The 25,311-nt window shown below is 44.9% G+C and overlaps 1 protein-coding gene across 1 annotated transcript in view; it reads left to right on the top strand.

Moving 5' to 3' along the window:
* Window positions 1-407: 407 nt before the first annotated feature.
* The window catches only part of LOC306918481 (1-phosphatidylinositol 4,5-bisphosphate phosphodiesterase beta-3-like), a gene marked incomplete at both ends in the record, with an annotated part of 29,396 nt that continues 4,492 nt past the window's right edge, over window positions 408-25,311 (top strand). Inside the window, one exon of the mRNA XM_079531383.1 lies at window positions 408-494. Coding sequence (XP_079387509.1) covers window positions 408-494 — 87 coding nt within the window. The remainder of the gene's footprint in view (window positions 495-25,311) is intronic.

The following is a 25,311-nucleotide window of genomic DNA, read 5'->3' as shown; positions in this document are numbered from 1 at the left end:
TGTATTAGAATATGACACTGAGGTGCTGAGATGGGCCATTCTGTCTCTATTTGAATATGTAAGCAAACATGACAGGCATTAAGGCATTGGATTTTATTTAATTTTAGTTTTTTTAATCTTATGAAAGTAGGGAATCATAGCTTCAAATTGACATATTGGTTGTGCAGTTTGACCCACTAGTTTTTGAGATGGGGCTTATTGAAAAATGTCTGGCGGGAGTAGTGGAAAAATAAGAATACTGTACCAATTGTATAATAATTTATAACCTGTTAATAAAAATGTATTTGACAAAAAAAGGGTAGTTTCTGGGCCTGTTTCTAAAGTGTGTAGTGGAGAGTTGATAACCAAGTGGACCTTTTATTAGATGTGTGCGTGTGCGTATTAACCCCGTACGTGCTGTGTTTCAGGAGCCTAACAGCGGCCAGCCCACCCTGATCACTCTGAAGGTTGACCCCGATGGATTCTACCTCTACTGGACCGGTGGAGGCAACATGGTCAGTACGCACGCACGCACGCACGCACGCACTCATTTAGAGGACTCTGCTCTCAATCCTAAATGGGTTAACCCAGTGCTTCTCAAACATTTATTGTCTCAGATGTCACCTTCCTGTCAATAAGCTGTTTTGCATCCATGACACCAACATGATTTACATTATTGCTTTATAGAACCTTATGTCATATTAATGATACATCAATATGTAAATCTTTCCCCCGTAAAAAATAATAAGAGAACTTTGTACTCTTGTCTGTCTGTCTGTCTGTCTGTCTGTCTGTCTGTCTGTCTGTCTGTCTGTCTCTCTCTCTTCTATCACTTCATCCTCTCCTCTCTCTCACTCTCTCCGTTCTATCAGTCTGTTCTGTATTCTCTCATCCCCTGTGGCCTCTCAGTCTGTCCATTAATCTATCCCTCAATTACACTGCCCCCCCCCACGCGGTATCTGTCTTGTCTCATAGACTCTCTCTCTTTCTCTCTCTCTCTCTCTCTCTCTCTCTCTCTCTCTCTCTCTCTCTATTTGTGGCAGTGTGTTTACCATAAGGCATGTATGGTATGTCATGTATGTTGATCTTCTCAGCGTGTGTGTGCGTGTGTGCGTGCGTGCGCGCGTGCGTGCGTGTGCGTGCGTGCGTGCATGCGCGCGTGCGTGCGTGCGCGTGCGTGCGTGCACATGTGCGCACATGTGCGTGCGTGCGTGCACATGTGCCCTGATGGAAAGAAATCAAGTAACTGAGTACTCTTACGTACAGTTATGAGGAAGTTTTCAGAATTTTAAGATACTTTATGGTTTTTTGTGATTAAACTATGAAACCTTTCATTTTTGACACCTAACCCACAATCCCCGTCACTCTGTCACGTGACTCACGTCACCTATCTCAAACCCCCGTCGCTCACCCTGGCAAGCCCCCAGGTCATCGTGACATCAGCCCCCTGGTCACCCCAGGCAAGCCCCCAGGTTCCCAGGTCATCGTGACATCAGCCCCCATATATGGTGCCCAGGTCATTGTGATTTATTGGTCAAAGTTCATCCCATGTCAATGCGACCGCACTCGCCCAGCAGTCTGACGTCACCCAGGTGGATGCGTGCACACTCTCACGGAGGACACAGACGTCTGGGCAGGGAACGCCGGAGGCGCCGCCGTTAGAGACTAGCTGCTGAGCAGAAGCTGTGTCAGAACCTGTTCTGACATTCCATATGTTGATCGTTACCCATCCATCCTTCCTCTTCGATATCTCCCTTTTGACTGATACCTGTCCATTTAAACTCTAGACGGGCCGGCCCTAAAGTTATTTGTGCAGCCGCACCTGGCAGTGTGCGTGTGTGTGTGTGTGTGTGTGTGTGTGATGACACAGAATAGGGGGACTTTTTTATTATTTCCACACAACAGCTCTAAGGTATATTAATGACATAGTCAAATGTTGAGCTAATGTTTAAGCTAGACTGAAGTAACTAGAACTGCACTCTGTCGACCGCTACGAACTTTCAAATATCAGCCTCTCTGTAAAACATTGAAATGAAATACTAAAGTCGGGTTTAAACTGCATTGGTACATATCTTCATATAAACAGTACAACTTACGTATGTATATGTAAGTTGTATATGGGCCATTCTACCGATTCGGTTCAAATTGCAGTCCCACAATGAAAAACACCTTCACAGTAGTAATGTCATAGAATGGCCGAATTAAACACAATACATGAATTGAGATAATATAAAATTAAATATATAAAAAACCATCCTTTATATATGTCACTTCCTATTGGAAGGTGGCTGTCCCAACCTCTAACCCCTACATTTCAATTCATGAAAAAAGTACTTAAATGTTTGTCACTTTCCTAAAATGTGTTTTTTAATACACACATTTGATTTCTTTTATAGGGAAGTAGAAATAATGAAATTCATTTTGTAGATTTATTTTACACATCAGAGGCAAACATATCGGAGCCCTGCCTGTAATGTACTATAAATGTGGACTCCAATTAAGGAATTAAAATGTGTGTGTGTCAGTGCGTGTGTGCGTGGATGTGCATGTACACGCCTACAGTAGGTCGTTGGTAGCCTGAGGTTCACGCGTGACACACTTTATGACAGAGTTAGGCTCTTAAAGAAAGACGCTACACTGTCTCACACACACACACACACACACACCGCTGTCTGTCTGGACGGCTCGCTGAAGATCTAGGATTGAGGCTTTACTCTTACTGTAACCGGAGGGCCACTCAATTAAAGCTGTCTCATTAAAGGCATGTTTCCACTTTCAAACATGTTTGGGGTCATTTTAACGTCTACTCAGGCTTTTGTTCACCCCAGACTGTTATTAACTTGCTTGATTCATTATTTGATATAAATCTTACGCCATTTTACGCCATGTTAGACTCATTGAAAACACACATTACTTCTAGTGACCGATATTGTTCTTGTAATGAATGTTAGACTCATTGAAAACACACATCTCTGCTTCTGGTGACCGATATTGTTCTTCTAATGAATGTTAGACTCATTCAAAACACACGTCTCTGCTTCTGGTGACTGATATTGTCCTTCTAATGAATGCTGGACTCGTTGAAAATACACGTCTCTGCTTCTGGTGACCGATAGTGTTTTTTTTTCAAAAACCTTTTTGGGAAAATGAAAAGCTTTAAAAAATTATAATGAATAGAATGTATTCTTTTGAATACATTTGTTTTTGGCTTTTCTGCCTTTATTGATAGTATCAAGCGAAGAATGACAGGGAAGAGGGAGAGAGAGAAGGGGAGAGACATACAGCAAAGGTCCTCATGAACCGGACTCAAACACGTGACGCGCTGTCAGGCCAAAGCCTATATGTGGCATGCGTCTGGACCACTAGGCCAGCGGGCGCCAACATATTTTTTTCTTGAAGATTTGTTTGAAATTGCAGATCTACAAGCTTGTAAGCTGTTTTCAAATAGCCGATGCATGCAGCTCTTGTTGTGGCCTTATAATGGTCTCGTCTTTTGGGCTTGTTTTTCATAGACATGGTTGCTTATTTCTCTCACAGAATCTGGCAAGGCTGGTAGGCATCAGTGTTGATTTCCTCAACTAATACTATGACGGAAAATGTTTGTCGACTACCTTTTTTCACTGACGGAAACTAAATAAACTACTAGCTATGATCACTAAGACTAAATATATTGGCAATTTCGTCAACAAATAAAAACGAATAAAGACTAAAATGTTAGGAAGGGAATAGTGGACAAGAGATCCAGTATAAGTCATTTTTCACTTGTTTGCAATTTGCATGCTGAAAATAGCCGATCTACAAGCTCACAACTTGTGAGCTTGTGAACTTGTAGATCGGCTATTTTCAGCGAGTGTAAAATCGGCCATTATGATGGCATCAAGACCCGCCAAAATACATTTTAATCGACTAAATCAACTGTAGATTTAGTCGACTAAAATCTTATGATATTTAATCGACTAAAACTAGACCAACACTAAAACATTCCGGGTGACTAAAATGTGACCAAAACTAAATGGAAACTATTCAAAAGACTATGACTGAAACTAAAATCAAAATGTGCTGTCAAATTCAACAGTGGTAAGCGCAAGTACGGAGCCAGTCATTAGTGTGAAGGGTACAAAGGTTCCATCCACTATCATCATGGCTATATAAGGTTGCGGTGCTCGGAACAATGGCCCTATAGATGGATAAACACATTTCATTACACTGTACAGTCCAGTATGAGCCAAAGAAACACTGGTCATTACCTCTAGATAAACATATTCCTGTCTTTTTATTATGCACCGTTAACACTGGCAGGTGCAAAAGATACAAAGACGACAAAGCTACACCGCATATTTGTTTGTAGCTTTGTATATTTGTACCTGAAGTTGAAAGTTAAACCAGCTCAACTTTGTTGTAGCTTTGTAGCTGTTAGCTTTGTAGCTATCTTTTGCAGCAGCTACAAACGTTGGATGTATCTTTGGGTCGTCATGTCGCTGTGCTTCCATTGAAAACTAAATCAAAACATTTCAAAACTAGAAAAAGTGCCCTTCCGGGCACAGGTCTCCACCAGGAGGATAGGAGTGTGTGTGATGTTTGGCAAAATGTTTAGGAGGATTTTTTTTCCTTCATTTTGTTGAGGAAATGCAGAGCCAGATCACTCATAGCATCTCTGATGATAGAATTCTGGATGAGCAGGACATGTGCAGCATTTTGTACAAAACGGGCCACTCCTGAAAACTTTGGAAGGCAATCTTAGCCAATCAGTGTACAATCTGAGAAATCCAACAGACTCGTCTTGATCACATGACTACAGAGATCATGTGTACCGATTTGAGGCATTTTGTTCCAAAAATGTGTTTTGCAAAAATCAACCTGTTGGTGGCGCTATAACAGGCCAATGTGAAAAGGGTGCGATATATTCCTCAGCCTAGTAAGAAAATGTGTGAAAGATTTCACGTAAATTGCATGCTGCGTTCATGATTTGAGGCTATTGTTCAAAACGGGGGAATCTTGCAAACTGTGAAAGCCAATTATAGGCAATTAGGATGGAATATGAAATATCAGACAGATCCGACTTGAGCACATGACCATAGAGATACTGTGTAACTATTTGTGAGATTTTTGGACAGAATCTGGAGGAGTAATATCAAAAAATGTGTTTTACAAAAGTCGGCCTCCTGGTGGCGCTATAAAAGGCAGATGCGGAAAATGCAGGTAAAAGGTTTGTCCTTGGCCTCTAGGGAGTGTGCATGCAACGTTTCACGCAGATCGGTGCAGTTTTAGGTAAAACAAATGTGAAAAGCTGCCTCATGGTGGCGCTATAACAGGCCGTTCTGGAAAATGTGGGGCAGAGGTTCATCGTTGGCATCCAGGGAGTGTGTGTGCAAAGTTTGGCATCGACCGGGTTAACGGTGCCGGAGATTAGCTGTTCACAGACGGACGGAAGGACGGAAGGACGGACACACGGACGGAGTGCAAAACATACTCTCTCCCCATGCCTTCGGCCTGGTGGAGACAACAACCAAGACATTTAGTCGACTAAAACTAGACTAAGACAAACATTTCAGATGACTAAAATATGACAATCTAAATTAAATCTTACCCGAAAGACTATGACTAAACTCAATCAAAATGTGCTGTACAAAATCAACTAGAAAAAGTGCCCTTCCGGGCACAGGTCTCCACCAGGAGGATAGGAGTGTGTGTGATGTTTGGCAAAATGTTTAGGAGGATTTGTTTTCCTTCATTTTGTTGAGGAAATGCAGAGCCAGATCACTCATAGCATCTCTGAGGATAGAATTCTGGATGAGCAGGACATGTGCAGCATTTTGTACAAAACGGGCCACTCCTGAAAACTTTGGAAGGCAATCTTAGCCAATCAGTGTACAATCTGAGAAATCCAACAGACTCGTCTTGATCACATGACTACAGAGATCATGTGTACCGATTTGAGGCATTTTGTTCCAAAAATGTGTTTTGCAAAAATCAACCTGTTGGTGGCGCTATAACAGGCCAATGTGAAAAGGGTGGGATATATTCCTCAGCCTAGTAAGAAAATGTGTGAAAGATTTCACGTAAATTGCATGCTGCGTTCATGATTTGAGGCTATTGTTCAAAACGGGGCAATCTTGCAAACTGTGAAAGCCAATTATAGCCAATTAGGATGGAATATGAAATATCAGACAGATCCGACTTGAGCACATGACCATAGAGATACTGTGTAACGATTTGTGAGATTTTTGGACAGAATCTGGAGGAGTAATATCAAAAAATGTGTTTTACAAAAGTCGGCCTCCTGGTGGCGCTATAAAAGGCAGATGCGGAAAATGCAGGTAAAAGGTTTGTCCTTGGCCTCTAGGGAGTGTGCATGCAACATTTCACGCAGATCGGTGCAGTTTTAGGTACAAAATGTGAAAAGCTGCCTCATGGTGGCGCTATAACAGGCCGTTCTGGAAAATGTGGGGCAGAGGTTCATCGTTGGCATCCAGGGAGTGTGTGTGCAAAGTTTGGCATCGCCCGGGTTAACGGTGCCGGAGATTAGCTGTTCACAGACGGACGGAAGGACGGAAGGAAGGAAGGACGGAAGGACGGACACACGGACGGAGTGCAAAACATACTCTCTCCCCATGCCTTCGGCCTGGTGGAGACAACAATATGCCAGCTTCCATATACCCTGCTATCACGGAGTGTGTCTTTAGCTCTCTGGAGACATATCCATGGTTCTGCGGTTGAATAGAACGAGGCCAGGCACAGACACAGATATCCTTCTATTATTACTGATTATAATTAATAGAGGTTTTTACACTCATGACACCATTTCTCTTCTCAGAGAGGCTGCCGAAATGTTTGGACCGTTGTTACAGTACTGTATTCAGCCTCTCTCGCTCTCTCTCTCTGACCTCAGAGGTCAAATGTCAACCAGAGGTTAACCCATGATGAACCCATTACATCTGGGAAAGCATCTTTGTCATGTTAGATTTTAGCTGTGTGTGTGTGTGTGTGTGTGTGTGTGTGTGTGTGTGTGTGTGTGTGTGTGTGTGTGTGTGTGTGTGTGTGTGTGTGTGTGTGTGTGTGTGTGTGTGTGTGTGTGTGTGTGTGTGTGTGTGTGTGTGTGTGTGTGTGTGTGTGTGTGTGTGTGTGTGTGTGTGTGTGTGTGTGCACGCACACTTTCTTTGAGGCACTACACTGTCTCGCTGCATTCTGTGTATCTGATTACCTTGCTAATTGTAAGTCTCTGGATAGGCCTGCTAGACCTGCTAAATGCCTACATTGTAGAGAGACAGACTTCTTTATTTAAGAAATGACTCTACGTTGAAGCGTAGGATCCGCAGTGTCGTCTAGTCAAAGTCATGCGAGGACAGCTGGGCCACCTGTATGTGACCCAGAAACAAGGACAGGCCACCTGTTTGTGACCCAGAAACAAGGACAGGCCACCTGTTTGTGGTCCAGACACAAGGACAGGCCACCTGTTTGTGGTCCAGACACAAGGACAGGCCACCTTTATGTGACCCAGACACAAGGACAGGCCACCTTTATGTGACCCAGACACAAGGACAGGCCACCTGTTTGTGACCCAGAAACAAGGACAGGCCACCTGTTTGTGGTCCAGACACAAGGACAGGCCACCTGTTTGTGGTCCAGACACAAGGACAGGCCACCTTTATGTGACCCAGACACAAGGACAGGCCACCTGTTTGTGACCCAGACACAAGGACAGGCCACCTGTTTGTGGCCCAGACACAAGGACAGGCCACCTGTTTGTGGCCCAGACACAAGGACAGGCCACCTGTTTGTGGCCCAGACACAAGGACAGGCCACCTGTTTGTGGTCCAGAAACAAGGACAGGCCACCGCCACACGCTGAGAGAATTATATCTGCCTCTTGGAAGTGACAAAGGAGACTCTGGAGAGATCCTCGTGAAATGGCAACAAAAATGACGCGTTGTCCTTCATTTTAGGACGAGAACACACATGCACTTTGAACGAAAAACCTTTTTTTTTCTATCATTCTGGAACTGTTATGTTAAAGGGCATTGCAGTGGCGGCCATTTTCTGGTTCCATCGATCCAATCCCCATGCAGTTTTTTCCCAGAGAGATTTACCAAAAAATATCTAACATATAAATCCAGCGCAGCAGGAGGAGGTTACTTCTAATTATCTCTCCATGGTGGAACCCCCATTCATTCGCTAATAGTTAATTGATATATACTCTTTGACTAATCAGACCGTCTGTTTCTCATTGGCTGCAAGTTAACTCACTCACACGATCAGGTGGTCCTTTTTAAGCAGTCACTACTCTGGTTCACTCTAGTACTAGCTGACACAGTGGTTGTTCAGATGTCAGCGTTCAAATTCCCTCCAACCCCCATAGCCTCCTCCCTGTGGCATTTAGTTCTGTAACGGACAGTTCTGTGTTTATATGTGATTGTACTATGATATGTGGGATCTTGTTCTGTTATGGGTGATTCTGTGATTATAATGGGATTTATGGATTGTATTATGATGATCATGTGATATATGCGGTATGAAGCATTGAAGTTATGTTGTTCATGATTACATGAACAACATATCTGCTCATGGGGGTCGTTGTTGTTATCAGAGCTGCGTGCGTGCGTGCGTGCGTGTGGCAGAGACGGTGCTTTGCTTGCTTCGTGCACCACTTGTGCACCACTCAAAATGCATGTATCAATAATAGGCTGTGATCTATCTTCGATGGGGTAAGGACTAGTTAATATGAATTAATTTAAGCCTCGAATCAAGCCATCCAGGATTCTGGTGAATCATGACCATGAAGCCTTTGATTCTTTTTTTTAGTTAGTTTTAGGGGCAATCCAGACGAGGACGATTTCGGTGTTTCTCGGGCAAGTAATTAGCCGATCTGCCCTTTTTGTCACACGGAGACGGCGTTTTGGGGGACTTTAACGGCTAATTTTGAAACTACCTTCCAGAGTGGGAAAGTTTGGAGACGCGACTTTCACGTCTCCGTGTGTACAGCGAATGCCGCCTAATTTGCTGAAACGGTGATGTCATAGTCCCCTCGCCCCCTCCAAACTAACCAGTGTTAATGGTTTATTTCACCATAACCACTTACATATAAGTATCACAGCTATTTTATATTTGCACATAATGTCTATAAATCTCTTCTCCAAAAATAGCCGATCTGCAGCCCGCACGCACGCAAACAGTTGCTGAGATTGAGCAGGCATGCACGAGAGAGGAGTTGTGTGTGAGGAGCTGTCTCTCTCTCTCTCTCACTCTCTCTCTCTCTCTCTCTCTCTCACACTTACTTTGTGCTTGCTGCTGTTTTCAGAAGAATTAATCCAAGGTTTGTCATATATTATGGTTTAGTAGGCATACACTTTAGCTGGTCAGTCAGTGTGTGCAGACTCAGAGAGAGAAGCAGCACTGCTCTGCTCATTAAATTGATATGACGCATATGCGCATCTGATCAAGATAATTAGTTATTTGGCAACACCTGTGTGAAATACCAACGCTTTCATATAGCCTTTAGAATAAGCTTTTTCTTTTTTTTGTGGCCATCTGCAGGCCAGCCATGTGTACTGCATCTTTATCTTGAAAACGAAGCAGTTTACCGGTCTCGAGTGGACGTCGTACATAATTAACATAACCGCAATGTAGACGCAGGAAGTTTTATATCGTTCACAAAACTTAGGCGGGGAACAGCCCGCGACGTCCTCGTGAAGGCAGCCCTTAAATCTGGAGATACAAGCTTTCTGTCCGTACAGATTAGATTAGATTTAGATTAGATTAGTTTTCCGATAGATTTCCTCTCTCTCTCTCTCTCTCTCTCTTAATTCAATTCAATTCAATTCAAAGGAGCTTTATTGGCATGAGAAAACGTACATTTACATTGCCAAAGCAGAAGTGGAACAGGACAATCAAGATAGAACAATGTGTACAATTAAATATTGAATATAAATAGGAATAAAATAAATGTGTAAACAGAGCTGTGTTACATTAACCCATTGAGACCTGGAACGCATCCATGTCACGTTAGCGTTTAACCACATTAACCATTACCCCATTTTGGGGCGGGAACTCGTTTTGGTGTTTTAAACATTGTTATAATTTAGCTATTGAAAAATAGCAGATCTACAAGCTCATAGCGCGCCACCGAGTGGCGCGCTATGAACTTGTAGATCTGCTATTTTTGAAAAATCGTTAAAATGTGCCTCAAATCTTTCCGAAAATTGTCATGATTTCGAAAACTTTTTTTTTTTAAATTTCGACGTCAGGCCTGAATGGGTTAACACTTATACTTATATACTTATTATACTATCTTTGAAACTACCAATAAGACGCCCTGAGGGCAAGGTCGCGTGCACGCATCAGCCTGGGTGACAGCAGACGGCTGGGCGAGCGCTGGCGCTTTGGAATGGGGGGTCAGATCAACATAATGGAATTAATTATGTAATGGCCATATGGAGTGTGTCTTGAGTGTACAGGGTTTGATGAGGTCCGATCAGCATATGGAATGTCAGAACAGGTCAGTTCCATATATGGAGATCTAGGGGTGGCAGCGGGGCAGTGTCTTGAGTGTACAGGGTTTGATGAGGGCCCAGGTAGGGCAGGGCCTTAATTTCCGGGCCTGTTGAGAACTCTAGTTTTCGCCGGCTGCCGGGCGCGGCTGCGCTAATAACTTTGGGGTCTAGAGTTTAAATGGACAGGTATCAGTCAAAAGGAAGACATCGAAGAGGAAGGACGGGTGGGGAGGATCAACATATGGCATGTCAGAACAGGTCAGCTCCATATATGGAGATCTAAGGGTTTGAGGTCAGATGTAGGGTTGGTGGCCGGCTCCATATATGCAGATCTAGGTGATGATCCAGTCTTCTCCATGTATGGCTATCCAGGGTTTGATGAGGTCAGTGTCGTGATCTTCATATGGAGTCGGCCATATATGGAGCATGTCACGAGTCGTGATGGACTGACGGCCATATATGGTGGCGTGACGTGTCACGAGGCGTGATGGACTGACGGCCGTATATGGTGGCATGGCGTGACTGACGGAGCGAAAAAAAGCATTTTCTGTCAGATAGTTATACATCCATATAGGAGAGGTTCGCTTGGTATGACTTTCGAATGTTGACCCTCTCTCTCTCTCTCTCTCTCTCTCTCCAGCCCGCTGGTGTTTCTCCTGACTTGTTTATATCTCTCATCCTTCATCCCTCGCGTCTCTCCTTTTCTCTCATCCTTCCTTTCCGTTCCTGTTCTTTTTTCCATCATTCGTCTCCATCCTTCACTCCTGTCACCTTTTTAACACAGAGCTTGTGTTGTCTTATCAACAGCTTGTCACTCAAACCCCCCCCCCCCTCTCTCTGTCTGTCTCTGTCTCTGTCTCTCTGTCTCAGTCTCTCTCTAGCCTTGCATAGAGTGTCGCAGTCGCAGTCCCGTTCATGACGACGAGCGGCCTGGAAGACAATTTCCAATGCATTCTCCCCATAGACAACTCGGATGGTGACAACTCATGACAACAAACACCAATTTTTTGGGCCGAACAAATAATTAGTAAATAAGAAAAACAAAGAAAGTTGTGTTTGTTGTCACGATCTGAGTTGGCTTTGACCGAGGCTTACAGGTCTTTAAATAAATACTTTATGAAACGTCTATGGGAAAAATGTATTGCGTCTGTGACATGCGTTGCGTCCGTGATATGCGTTGCGTCCGTGACATGTGTTGTGTCTGTGACATGCGTTGCGTCCGTGACATGTGTTGTGTCCGCGTGTGGTTAGGGTTAGGTTAGTGTTTTGGTAGGGTGTCGGATTAATGACTGTCGGACTCTTGGTATGTCGGAACACATGCCTGCACCCATCGGGAGGCTAGTCTGTCTCTGTCTCTGTCTGTCTCTGTCTGTCTCTATGTCTGTCTCTGTCTCTGTCTCTGTCTCTCTCTGTCTCTGTCTCTGTCTCTCTCTCTGTCTCTGTCTCTCTCGCTCTCTCTGCCTCTCTTCATCTTTGTATACTTTTTCAGTTGCTGGTCACAAGCGTGTGTGGGGGTGTGTGTGTGTGTGTGTGTGTGTGTGTGTGTGTGTGTGTGTGTGTGTGTGTGTGTGTGTGTTCCCAGAATGCCTGAGTCAGTGTTGATAACAGCTAACTGTCATTGACATGAGGTCACAGCCATCATGTATGCTCACATTGTACATCGTCGCTGTCGGACAGAAACCTCTTATCTCCATAGTTTAACCCATTTAGAACTGACACCAGATTCTACAAAATGTCTTCCAAGACAGTTTTCTGAAAAACCTATGTTTCTATATCAGTGGTTCTCAAACTATTTCATGTCAAGGACTCCAAAATATACGTATATATGTAATTAACCCGGACCCCACATCTCAAAATATGTTGTTTCAGGGACCTCCCAGAAGCAAAGATTTGAAATGTTCACTGTGAAAGAATTTATTTGTTCAAAGATTTGCGCCACATTTTCACGATTTTTCAAAAATACCAGATCTACAAGCACCTATGAGCATGTAGATCTGATATTTGTCAATAGCTAAAGTAAAACACCAAAAGGGGTTCCCGTCCTGAATGGGGTAACTTCTTGTGTTTTTCATTCTGGTTTTCGTAAATGAATGCCATACTTCACTACTACAGCGTTACACAAAAGCATCCAAAGTATAGGAGATCTGCGAGCTCGATAGCTGTTGAATTTGAATCCTGAAAAAGTAACAGTTTTGGACATATTATGATAGGTTTCCACCCGACAGAGGCGACATACAATAGGCTACTTAAATCTTTTTGGATATTATAGCAGCCCTTTCAAGTCAGCCCTTTTCATTCGCGCCTGTAAACTTTTTTTTAGATTTTGTGGATGTCCGGATTCTGAACGATTTTGAGTTCTTATTCCCGGAACATTGTGGTCGAGTGGCCGGTGCGGGGAGCGAGACCTGAGCCCAAACCAACCGTCTGTCTGTCTGTCTGTCTGTCGGTCTGTCTCTGTCTGTCTCTGTCTGTCTGTCTGTCTGTCTAGCTTCAGTTGTCTGCTCTTATTTAAACCCTATCACACTCTTAACCATTCAATACTAGTCCTGTTTCCGTGTGGCTAATCCCTCTATCCATTAGTCTTCCTCTGTGTCTCTGTGTGTGTTTCTCTCTCTCTGTCTCTCTCTCTCTCTCTGTCTCTCTCTCTCTGTCTCTCTCAGGGCAGCTGGTAGCCCTCAGGGAGCCCCGGTGACAAACTTTATTCCGCTGAATGTAAACGAAGTGATGACACTTCCTCTGTTCTGCTCTCCATCTCTCCCTCTCTCCCTCTCTCTCTCCCTCTCTCTTCTTCTCTCTTTCTCTCCCTCTCTCGATTCAGTCAGTACTATTAGGAGTTCTCTTGGCGTGAGAAAACGTTTACAATTACATTGTCAAAGCAGGTCGTGGTACAGAGCTGTTGAAGCCAAGAGCGCATGCAGCACTTTTTGGATGTTTAGCAGTCATTTGTTATCAAACTGCTCTCTCTCTCTCCCCCTTATCTCACTTTCTCTCTGTCTCTCTCCCTCTTATCAGGGTATTTCCTCACACACGCTATTCTATTTCCCTTGTCAAGTTGCTGCTTCTTAATTTGTTGAGAAAATACTTCTAACCTCTCTCTTTCTCTCTCTCTCTCTCTCCCACCCTCTCTCATTCTCTCTCTTTCGGTCTTTCCTTCTCATTCTCTCATTCTCTCATTCTCTCATTCTCTCATTCTCTCTCTCTCTCTCTCTCTCTGTCTCTGTCTCTCTCTCTCTCTCTGTGAGCGTGGGAACATGTACAGGAAGTTATTCAGACATGCAGAAGGGGGTTCAGGGGCAGACCCCCCCACCCCATGCTCCCCTTTCCTCTAAATTCTCATCTTCATTTTACTGCACGGCTCCCAAACCGTGGAATGAGCTCCACGTTGCAGTCAGAATTGCAGACTCTAGGCCTGGGCCGGCCCAGCGGCCCAGGCACCTATAGGCTGGTAATCCAGCCTGACAGCGTGTCGCGGGTTCGAGTCCCTGATCACGACGACCTTTGCTGCGTGTCCCCCCCCCCCCCATATCTCTCTCCCCCTTTCTTGTCAAACTACTGTAAAATCTTTTTTTTTTTAAACTCCAGACTCTCCTCCTCAGCCTGTAGCACTTGACGACCTTGCAGGCGTATGTAAAGGCTAAAAATTAGGGCTGTCAAATGATTAAAACATTTTATCATATCGCCATTCGAACAAATTATGCCATGTTTTTCTGTATATTGTTTTGGGAATGGAAATATAAATGACTTGGTTGACCTGTGGTCCTACAGGTCACAGCTTCTCAAAGTGGGTGCCGTGGCACCCTAGGGTGCCCTTGATGCCCAGAAGTCCAGCCGTGCCTCAGAATACTTATTAAATACTTATTAGATAATATTTTTGTCATAGTCTCTTGAATAGTTTTTATTTAGTTTTAGTCACATTTTAGTCACCTGGAATGTTTTAGTGTTAGTCTAGTTTTAGTCGACTACATATCATAAGATTTTAGTCGACTAAATCTACAGTTGATTTAGTTGACTCAAATGTATTTTGGCGGGCCTTGAGGCCGTCATAATGGCTGATTTTACACTTGCTGAAAATAGCCGATCTACAAGCTCGCAATGCGTCGCAGCGTCACGCGTTGTGAGATCTGCTATTTTCAGCATGCAACCAAGTGTAAAATGACTTATACTGGATCTCTTGTCCACTATAGTCCCTTCCTAACATTTTTGTCTAGTTTTTATTTGTTGACGAAATTATCAATATATTTAGTCTTAGTTTTTGTCATCATAGCGTAGTTTTAATTTGTTTCCATTTAGTTTTTGTCAGCGAAAAAGGTAGTCGACAAGCACTTTTTCGTCATAGTTTTAGTCGACGAAATCAACTCTATCTATCTATCTATCTATCTATCTATCTATCTATCTATCTATATCTATCTATCTGGGCGGTGACTTTCCACGCGAGTCCCGAGGGAGGGAATTATACACGGTTGCAATATATCACCCTGTTTAGCTGCTAAAACACATTGCACACACACACGCACGCATGCACGCACACACACACACACAGTAACAGTATCGTGCCCTGTGGTGGGTGTGTCACCATATCTGTCGGGGGGTGTTATTGTAAATTAGTGTGTGTCGCACAAAAGCAGCAAAATTAGCCGATCTACAAGCTCATGTCGCGTTGTACTGGGGCACGTGATGAGCATGTGGATCTGCTATATATATATATATATATTTGTTTAACGCATTCAAATCGGATCTGTGTCATTTTAGCGTTGACTATACGGTGAAAATCCTCAGTGTTGTGTTGACCAGTTTAGTGTTGCTAAATGAGCCATGTTGATTTGACTGTGGGTTTAGTGGTGATTGGGGGGGGGGGGGGGGGGTGTGTGTGTGTGTGTGTGTGTGTGCAATGTGCGTAATGTGCGTGCGCGTACTGTAATTGCTATACTTGTGCGAGCCAAATGTCCCCACAAGTATATAGTATAATTTTAGAAATGGATCATTCAACTGGATCCTCAGGAGAACAATGGTTCAGTTAGTGCTTCGAATGGTTAAAAGAGGTTTTTCAGCGATCATGTGTAACGATGATTTGTGTGCGTTTTGTACAGAATTTGTTGGAAAACAGGGAGGGACATGGAGGGAACGTCTCGTCTGTCACAAATAGTTTGTGGTCTTAAATGGGGACCTAGAAAATGTAAATTATACCAGTGGTTCTCAAAGTGGGGTCCGCGGACCCCCAGGGGTCCTTGAGGGAGTTCCACAGGGTCCCTATAGTTAAATGATAGTTAGGAACCAAATTGGTTCCATGTGTACACCCTCAGAGTTAAGTTATCATTTATTCTACAATATAAATTGGGGTCCCAGAGATAGAAATCCCATTACATTGAGGTCCGTTCGTAGCCTATAAAATGCATGTCAAACTGCGGGTCCTTGAAATGAAAATCACTGCTAGAGCCATGCAAATCTTCTCTCATGGGGGTCCTTGGCATATCTTTTCTAATATAAGTGTCCATTTGGGAGTCCTTGACATGAAAAAGTTTGAACCACTGGATTTTACGACCGATGGTTCCAGAGTTATTATAGGCCCTAGACGTGAAGTGGGCTGTTATAGCGCCACCATGAGGCTGTGGCGTGCGAGGCTTCACATGCAGTTGAACCCTGTTTGGGCCATTTCTAAACGGTCGCTATACGCTGTCTGTGTGACAGTAATCATCTCTCAAGAACGGATTCCGAGCTGCGCTACTGAATCAGTCCGCGGGGGGCATTCAGAACGTGTATACGTTTTTGTTGTAAGTGGGAAATTGGTAATGATAACATAGGCGCACCACAGGAAGGGGAGGGGCTGAGTGCGTGGGAAGTGAGTGTGCATGGTGGTGATAATGTAACCGCTTCCTACATTGTTCTTTTTTTTGTCTGTCACTTTTGTGTCTCTCTCCATGTTGTTTGACTCCGCCCACCCATTGTAATCTGGCCCCGCCCACCCAATGTTATCGGACGTGTCATGTGACCTCGTGGTTGCCGGGTGGAAAACCTTGCACAGCCTATATAGTAGATGGCAGATCTACAAGCTCACAACGGGTCGCGGTGTGACCCGACCCCCATCTGAAAATATGTTGTTCCAGGGACCCTCCCAGAAGCAAAGATTTGAGTTAAAAGCTTTCACTCTTTCAGAATATATATATTCAAAGATTTTCGCCACATTTTCATTTTTTTCAAAAATAGGAGATCTACAAGCTTGTAGCGCATAGATCTGCTATTTGTCCAATAGCTAAAGTATAACATAATGCTTTAAAACACCAAAAGGGCTTCCCGTCCTGAATGGGTTAATGTGGGACGTCCTCGTGACCCGTGCCCGAGTGTTGGTACTTGGTTCCCACAGCACTAGTTTGCTGGCTGGCAGCTCTTGGTGTCTTTGGCAGTGTCCTGCTAGTCTTATTATCCTGGCTGCTATTTACTGGCTCAATAGCATTCCCTCATACTGAATCGTGTTAACATGTGTACTCTTTCTGATGTTAAGTACTGCATGCAGCATTCTGGTGTAGCGCCCGTCTAGAGACTTCAGGGTCCAGCAACAACAAACTATATTGTACTTTAGTTTTGGGAAAGCCTTCGAGTTTTAGGGGTTGGCTATTCAAAAACAGCAGATCTGCAAGCTGACATCCTGGCACGAATTACATATAATTTTGGGTGTCCTTGAGTCCTTGACGTGAAATAGTGTTAGCTGAGCACCACTGACATAGAAGTGTAGGCTGTTCAAGAAAGCTGTTTTTAGAAGACATTTATAGAATGGGACTCTAATGGGTCTGAATGGGCTTATATGTAAACACATGTGTGTAGCGTGTGCGTGTGTAGCGTGTGTGTGTGCGTGTGTGAGCGTGCGCGCAGTATATTCCCCTCAGTTGACTTCTGGTTGTTTATGCTTTGCGAGTCATTTGAGTCGACTTGTACAGTTATTTCTTATTTTGTTTATGTGTGTGTGCTTATGTATAGGTGGTGTGTGTGTGTGTGTGTGGTTTGTCAATGAACTGTGGTCTTCTTTCTTTCGCCCTCTGTGTGTGCGTGTGTGTGTGCGCGTGTGTGCGCAACGCTGAACAATCTGCTTCCTGCAGACTTGTCATCATGTGACATTTGATACTAGCTTGATCGGTCTACACATACTACACGCACGCACGCACGCACGCACGCACGCACGCACGCACACACACACACACACACACACACACACACACACACACACAATGGCAGATCTACAAGCTCAAACATTTAAATAAGGAATAATTCACGACCCCTAAACCTGACCTCTAAAGGGCCCTGTCTTGCTCGCCGCCTCATCTTTTTTATTAGCCATCTTTTGAAAAAAAGTTAAAAACATTTTAAAATATTTGAACTAGCCCATCTACATCAACACCTGGTGAGCTTGTAAATCGACTATTTGAACTACTGAGGAGTTTAGGGTTAAGGGGTACGGCACTGGCAAAAAATAGGGCCCTAAGGGCTCCATTTTCGTCACCGCTAAACCCTTTATTCCTAAACTTCTTTGCCTTTTTTTTTTTTTTACTATTTTGAAAACATTTTTGAATAGTTCAACTAGCCAATTGACACGTTGTGAGCTTGTAGACTGGCCATTTTAACTATTCAAAAATGTTTTGCAAAATAGTAAAAAAAGGCAAAGAAGTTTAGGGATAAGGGGTTTAGCGGTGACGAAAATGGAGCCATAAATGTCTAACCCTAAAATCCCCAAACGGCTTGCATTTGTGATTGTAAAACAAACATGTAGACCAGGAACATAATTTTACTATACTAGTTGGGAGTGGGACATTCAGTCCTTTGTAAAGGACTTGATGTAAAGCCCTAACTCAGTGGTGCCCAAAGGGTAGTTCGTGGTCTACCAGCAGATCACAAAGGCTGTGCTGGTATAGACCACATGACAGGCTCCTAAAATATATAATCTATCACGTGAATTAAGGTGACTTGACATCAAAAAGGGCCTGTCAAGCTCAAACCCACAATGCAATACTTTGTGTTCAAGAGTGCTGCACTTGGCCCAGGCGGTGGCGTAACCGTCTGGGCACCCGACTGGTAATCCAGTCGCAGTGTGCCGCAGGTTCGACTCCCGAGCCCGACACGGCCTTTACTGCATGTCTTCCCCCATCTCTCTCCCGTTTCCTGTCAGCCTACTGTCTGTCCCTTCAAAAACCAATAAAAGGCGTAAGCCGCAAAAAAATATCTTTAAAAAAAAAGAAAAAAAGAGTGCTGCACTTGTACACAAACACTAAGTTAATATGCAAGAGAACCTATATCATTTCCATTTCCCCGATCTATCTCCCGTTCCATCGGTTCCAAGTGTGTCTTATGTAACGTTAAACAATTTCCAGCAAAGGGATAATTATTTTGGTCAGTAGATCTTGTTGAACTGGTCATTTTGAGGGCCTATACCACACCAGAGGGCCACCATGCAACTCCTTGCAACCATTATTCCCAATAGCAGTTGCAAGGAGTTCCATTGGTGTGGTTTTGGCCTTATACACACAGAGACATACAGTTAGGCCTGTCACAATTATCGCATCATCACAATTGTTTGAGATAATCACAATTATGTTGTCATAATCGTCTCCATGTTTAGAAATGTCCGTACAAATCCACATTTTCCGATTTCCAGAAATAGCAGATCTACATGCTTACAATGCGTCACAAAGTGAGCTTGTAGATCTGCTACTTCCACTATTTTTTACAATTAATCTTTATGAAAGTATTGACCCATTTAGCCCTGAGGCCGATTCTAAAAAAAAATCATGTGACATTTGATACTAGCTTGATCGGTCTACACATACTACACGCACGCACGCACGCACGCACGCACGCACGCACACACACACACACACACACACACACACACACACACACACACAATGGCAGATCTACAAGCTCAAACATTTAAATAAGGAATAATTCACGACCCCTAAACCTGACCTCTAAAGGGCCCTGTCTTGCTCGCCGCCTCATCTTTTTTATTAGCCATCTTTTGAAAAAAAGTTAAAAACATTTTAAAATATTTGAACTAGCCCATCTACATCAACACCTGGTGAGCTTGTAAATCGACTATTTGAACTACTGAGGAGTTTAGGGTTAAGGGGTACGGCACTGGCAAAAAATAGGGCCCTAAGGGCTCCATTTTCGTCACCGCTAAACCCTTTATTCCTAAACTTCTTTGCCTTTTTTTTTTTTTTACTATTTTGAAAACATTTTTGAATAGTTCAACTAGCCAATTGACACGTTGTGAGCTTGTAGACTGGCCATTTTAACTATTCAAAAATGTTTTGCAAAATAGTAAAAAAAGGCAAAGAAGTTTAGGGATAAGGGGTTTAGCGGTGACGAAAATGGAGCCATAAATGTCTAACCCTAAAATCCCCAAACGGCTTGCATTTGTGATTGTAAAACAAACATGTAGACCAGGAACATAATTTTACTATACTAGTTGGGAGTGGGACATTCAGTCCTTTGTAAAGGACTTGATGTAAAGCCCTAACTCAGTGGTGCCCAAAGGGTAGTTCGTGGTCTACCAGCAGATCACAAAGGCTGTGCTGGTATAGACCACATGACAGGCTCCTAAAATATATAATCTATCACGTGAATTAAGGTGACTTGACATCAAAAAGGGCCTGTCAAGCTCAAACCCACAATGCAATACTTTGTGTTCAAGAGTGCTGCACTTGGCCCAGGCGGTGGCGTAACCGTCTGGGCACCCGACTGGTAATCCAGTCGCAGTGTGCCGCAGGTTCGACTCCCGAGCCCGACACGGCCTTTACTGCATGTCTTCCCCCATCTCTCTCCCGTTTCCTGTCAGCCTACTGTCTGTCCCTTCAAAAACCAATAAAAGGCGTAAGCCGCAAAAAAATATCTTTAAAAAAAAAGAAAAAAAGAGTGCTGCACTTGTACACAAACACTAAGTTAATATGCAAGAGAACCTATATCATTTCCATTTCCCCGATCTATCTCCCGTTCCATCGGTTCCAAGTGTGTCTTATGTAACGTTAAACAATTTCCAGCAAAGGGATAATTATTTTGGTCAGTAGATCTTGTTGAACTGGTCATTTTGAGGGCCTATACCACACCAGAGGGCCACCATGCAACTCCTTGCAACCATTATTCCCAATAGCAGTTGCAAGGAGTTCCATTGGTGTGGTTTTGGCCTTATACACACAGAGACATACAGTTAGGCCTGTCACAATTATCGCATCATCACAATTGTTTGAGATAATCACAATTATGTTGTCATAATCGTCTCCATGTTTAGAAATGTCCGTACAAATCCACATTTTCCGATTTCCAGAAATAGCAGATCTACATGCTTACAATGCGTCACAAAGTGAGCTTGTAGATCTGCTACTTCCACTATTTTTTACAATTAATCTTTATGAAAGTATTGACCCATTTAGCCCTGAGGCCGATTCTAAAAAAAAATCTCTATCTCAGTGGTTCTCAAACTATTTCATGTCAAGACCCCAAAGATTTGTATTGTAGGCTATTTGGCCACTGAGCCTAAGGCTGGCCAAATGGAGACATATTATTAACTGGTTACCTCAGGCTAATTAACCGTCCGCCTGTTAAGGAAAAAATCCATTAAAAAAAGACAAATAGTCGGCTACAACAGGGTTTTTCGAGTCCCAGTCCAGCCCATAGAGTTAGGGTCCACCCGGATGGGGGAATTATCAGCCACACCGGTACGTGCGTTATCGTGAACACATGCACTGTGACGCACACACTTTCCCAGTAGCCTAATAGCCAGATTGTTGGAATCAATTGTGGGAAACTTTGACTAGGTTAGTGTGCGCGCGTGTGTGTGTGTGTGCGCACACACACACACACACACACACACACACACACACACACACACACACACACACACACACACACACAGGCAGGCGTCATATAGGAAAGGTGTGTCGGCATGCTCATTGTGTGGTGCTATTTGTCCAATGGCTCCAGAAGGAATGGCAGATGAGATGAGAAAGGCCATCGGAGAATTCAAAGGAAAGGAGGGGGAGAGGGGAAGCGGAGAAAGGAAAGGAAGGAAGGGAGGGAGGAAGGTCTCTAGTGTACAATTAATGTCAAATATGAGTTGAAGTGATAAATATAGCCTCTTAAAGGAGAATTCCGGACCAACCGTTTTCTTTACATTAATCTGATGTTATTAAAACATTACATAACTCCCACCCGAGTCCACCACAACTCTTAGCGTGCTCGGTGGGTTTAACAGTAACACTATCGTGAGGTGCGGCAGAGGCTCAGGGGGTAGAGTGGCCGCTAGAACAGTTCCATCCCGGGGCTCAGGGGGTCGGTTTAGGGGGTAGAGTGGCCGGTAGAACAGTTCCATCCCGGGGCTCAGGGGGTAGAGTGGCCGGTAGAACAGTTCCATCCTGGGCTCAGGGGGTAGAGTGGCCAGTAGAACAGTTCCATCCTGGGCTCAGGGGGTAGAGTGGCCGGTATAGAATAGTTCCATCCTGGGCTCAGGGGGTAGAGTGGCCGCTAGAACAGTTCCATACCAGGGCTCAGGGGGTAGAGTGGCCGCTAGAACAGTTCCATCCTGGGCTCAGGGGGTAGAGTGGCCGGTATAGAATAGTTCCATCCTGGGCTCAGGGGGTAGAGTGGCCGGTATAGAACAGTTCCATCCCGGGGCTCAGGGGTAGAGTGGCCGGTATAGAACAGTTCCATCCCGGGGCTCAGGGGGTAGAGTGGCCGCTAGAACAGTTCCATCCCGGGGCTCAGGGGGTAGAGTGGCCGCTAGAACAGTTCCATCCCGGGGCTCAGGGGGTAGAGTGGCCGCTAGAACAGTTCCATCCCGGGGCTCAGGGGGTAGAGTGGCCGCTAGAACAGTTCCATCCCGGGGCTCAGGGGGTAGAGTGGCCGCTAGAACAGTTCCATCCCGGGGCTCAGGGGGTAGAGTGGCCGGTATAGAACAGTTCCATCCCAGGGCTCAGGGGGTAGAGTGGCCGGTATAGAACAGTTCCATCCCGGGGCTCAGGGGGTAGAGTGGCCGGTATAGAACAGTTCCATCCCGGGCTCAGGGGGTCGAGTGGCCGGTATAGAACAGTTCCATCCTGGGTCTCAGGGGGTAGAGTGGCCGCTAGAACAGTTCCATCCCGGGGCTCAGGGGGTAGAGTGGCCGGTATAGAACAGTTCCATCCCGGGGCTCAGGGGTAGAGTGGCCGGTATAGAACAGTTCCATCCCGGGGCTCAGGGGGTAGAGTGGCCGCTAGAACAGTTCCATCCCGGGGCTCAGGGGGTAGAGTGGCCGCTAGAACAGTTCCATCCCGGGGCTCAGGCGGTAGAGTGGCCGGTATAGAACAGTTCCATCCCAGGCTCCCCCACAGTTATTGTGTCCAAGTGTCCTTTGCAGAGATCCCCACGAGTCTCGGGAGCTCGAGTCTGAGTCGAGTCTCGAGTCTTTGGGGATTGAGTCCGAGTGGAGTCTCGAGTGTTTAGCCACGAGTCCGAGTCGAGTCTGGAGTCTCAGTAAAAATAATAATAATCCTACATTCATTTTAGGCTCCTTGCGTCTATATCTTAACAGTCTCTCACACACACACACACACACACACACACACACACACACACACACACACACACACACACACACACACACAGGCCCAATGCTGGCCTACTGGCTGCTAGATTAGCCTACAGTTTTATTAAGGATGCTTGATTTCATACATTTAATAAATGCACCATTTACCAGTTTCCAGTGTTTCTGAGAATGCAGATTTCATCTCATATCACACACCCTCCTCTCCGCTACAGAAACAGGAGCTACACTTTATGACCTGTTGTAACCACATGGCTCTGGGATGGTTCCCAAGGCTGCTGCCTGACTGTACTTAACTGTGGTGTTACTCACACGCACGCACGCACATGCACACGCTTAAGTGCAGAGTATAGCTTCCAGGTGTGTGTGTGTGTGTGTGTGTGTGTGTGTGTGTGTGTGTGTGTGTGTGTGTGTGTGTGTGTGTGTGTGTGTGTGTGTGTGTGTGTGTGTGTGTGTGTGTGTGTGTGTGTGTGTGTGTGTGTGTGCGTGTGCGTGTGTGCGCGCGCGCGCGCGCGCAGCTTATCACTGAATGATGAATGGACTGACGAAGCTGCAATGACTGGAAGAATATTATACACTACGCACACACACGCACAGGCCATACTATGCATGGAATGCTCTCTCGAGTCCGAGTTGACCGACCTTCACACGTGAAGACACTCGTGCTTGCGTAGACACACATGCACATACACACACGCAAGCACACGTGCGTGCGTGCACGCTGTGTCTTACTCAATAGGATGTTTCACAAGTCAGAACCTGTATGCGCCTGTCGGCTTAACGACTGCCTCCCTAGATGCACGCGCACACACACATGCACGCACGGACACACACACACACACACACACACACACACACACACACACACACACACACACACACACACACACACACACACACACATGCATGTGTGTGCACGCATACAGTTCCAGAAAGTGCTGTGGCCAGTAAAGAAAACTATTAAGTCACACACACACACACACACATACTCACTCTCTCTCTTTAGCGGTCTCCGGGGAGTAACCAATGGCAACGGTGGAATGAAACCACGGCCTGTGGGAGTGTGTGTGTGTGTGTGTGTGTGTGTGTGTGCGCGTGTCCTAAAGACCCAGAAGCAGTTTATTCCCCCAGGAAGTGAGTCGCCCAAAACAGACCAATCAAAGGACCAATCGTGTGTGTGTGTGTGTGTGTGTGTGTGTGTGTGTGTGTGTGTGTGTGTGTGTGTGTGTGTGTGTGTGTGTGTGTGTGTGTGTGTGTGTGTGTGTGTGTGTGTGTGTGTGTGTGTGTGTGTGTGTGTGTGTGTGTGTGTGTGTGTGTGTGTGTGTGTGTGTGTGTGTGTGTGTGTGTGTGCGTGTGTGCGTGTGTGCGTGTGTGCGTGTGTGCGTGCGTGCGTGCGTGCGTGCGTGCGTGCGTGCGTGCGTGCGTGCGCACACGCGCATACTTTTCTGACCTTTATTTACTCTCCACCAATCTTGTTTGGGCAGGTGGCCGTGTGGGCGAGGTGATGACATCACAGCATGTGGGCGGGGTGATGACATCACAGCATGTTGATGTGATGTGATGACATCACAGCCAGCAAACAAGTTACATTGTGAGGGTTAATTTATTCAAGAGTGTGACACATGGAACCAAATGGACCCTAGCTGGTCCATTTGGTTCCATTTGTTACACTCTCAGAGTTACAACCTGTAAGGGTCCATTTGGTTCCATTTGTTACACTCTCAGAGTTACAACCTGTAAGGGTCCATTTGGTTCCATTTGTTACACTCTCAGAGTTACAACCTGTAAGGGTCCATTTGGTTCCATTTGTTACACTCTCAGAGTTACAGACCTGTAAGGGTCCATTTGGTTCCATTTGTTACACTCTCAGAGTTACAACCTGTAAGGGTCCATTTGGTTCCATTTGTTACACTCTCAGAGTTACAACCTGTAAGGGTCCATTTGGTTCCATTTGTTACACTCTCAGAGTTACAGACCTGTAAGGGTCCATTTGGTTCCATTTGTTACACTCAGACTCAGAGTTACAACCTGTAAGGTTCCATTTGGTTCCATTTGTTCTACTCTCAGAGTTACAGACCTGCGAGGGTCCATTTGGTTCCATTTCGGGCAGGCAGGCAGGCAGGCGGGCAGGCGGGCGGGCAGGCAGGCAGGACTAATATTTATTCAGTGTTTATGGCTGTGTTTTACAACCATGTTCTAACCGTCCTCTCCATCCTTCCATACCTCCTATCTCCTTCCTTCCATCCCTCCTCCCTCCTAACTTCTTTCTCCTTCCATCCCTCCT

This window comes from Electrona antarctica, assembly GCF_951216825.1.
Source record: "Electrona antarctica genome assembly, contig: scaffold_767, whole genome shotgun sequence".
NCBI lineage: Eukaryota > Metazoa > Chordata > Actinopteri > Myctophiformes > Myctophidae > Electrona > Electrona antarctica.
The sequence above is the reverse complement of the archived record's forward strand: the minus strand, read 5'-3'. Positions and strand labels throughout refer to the sequence as shown.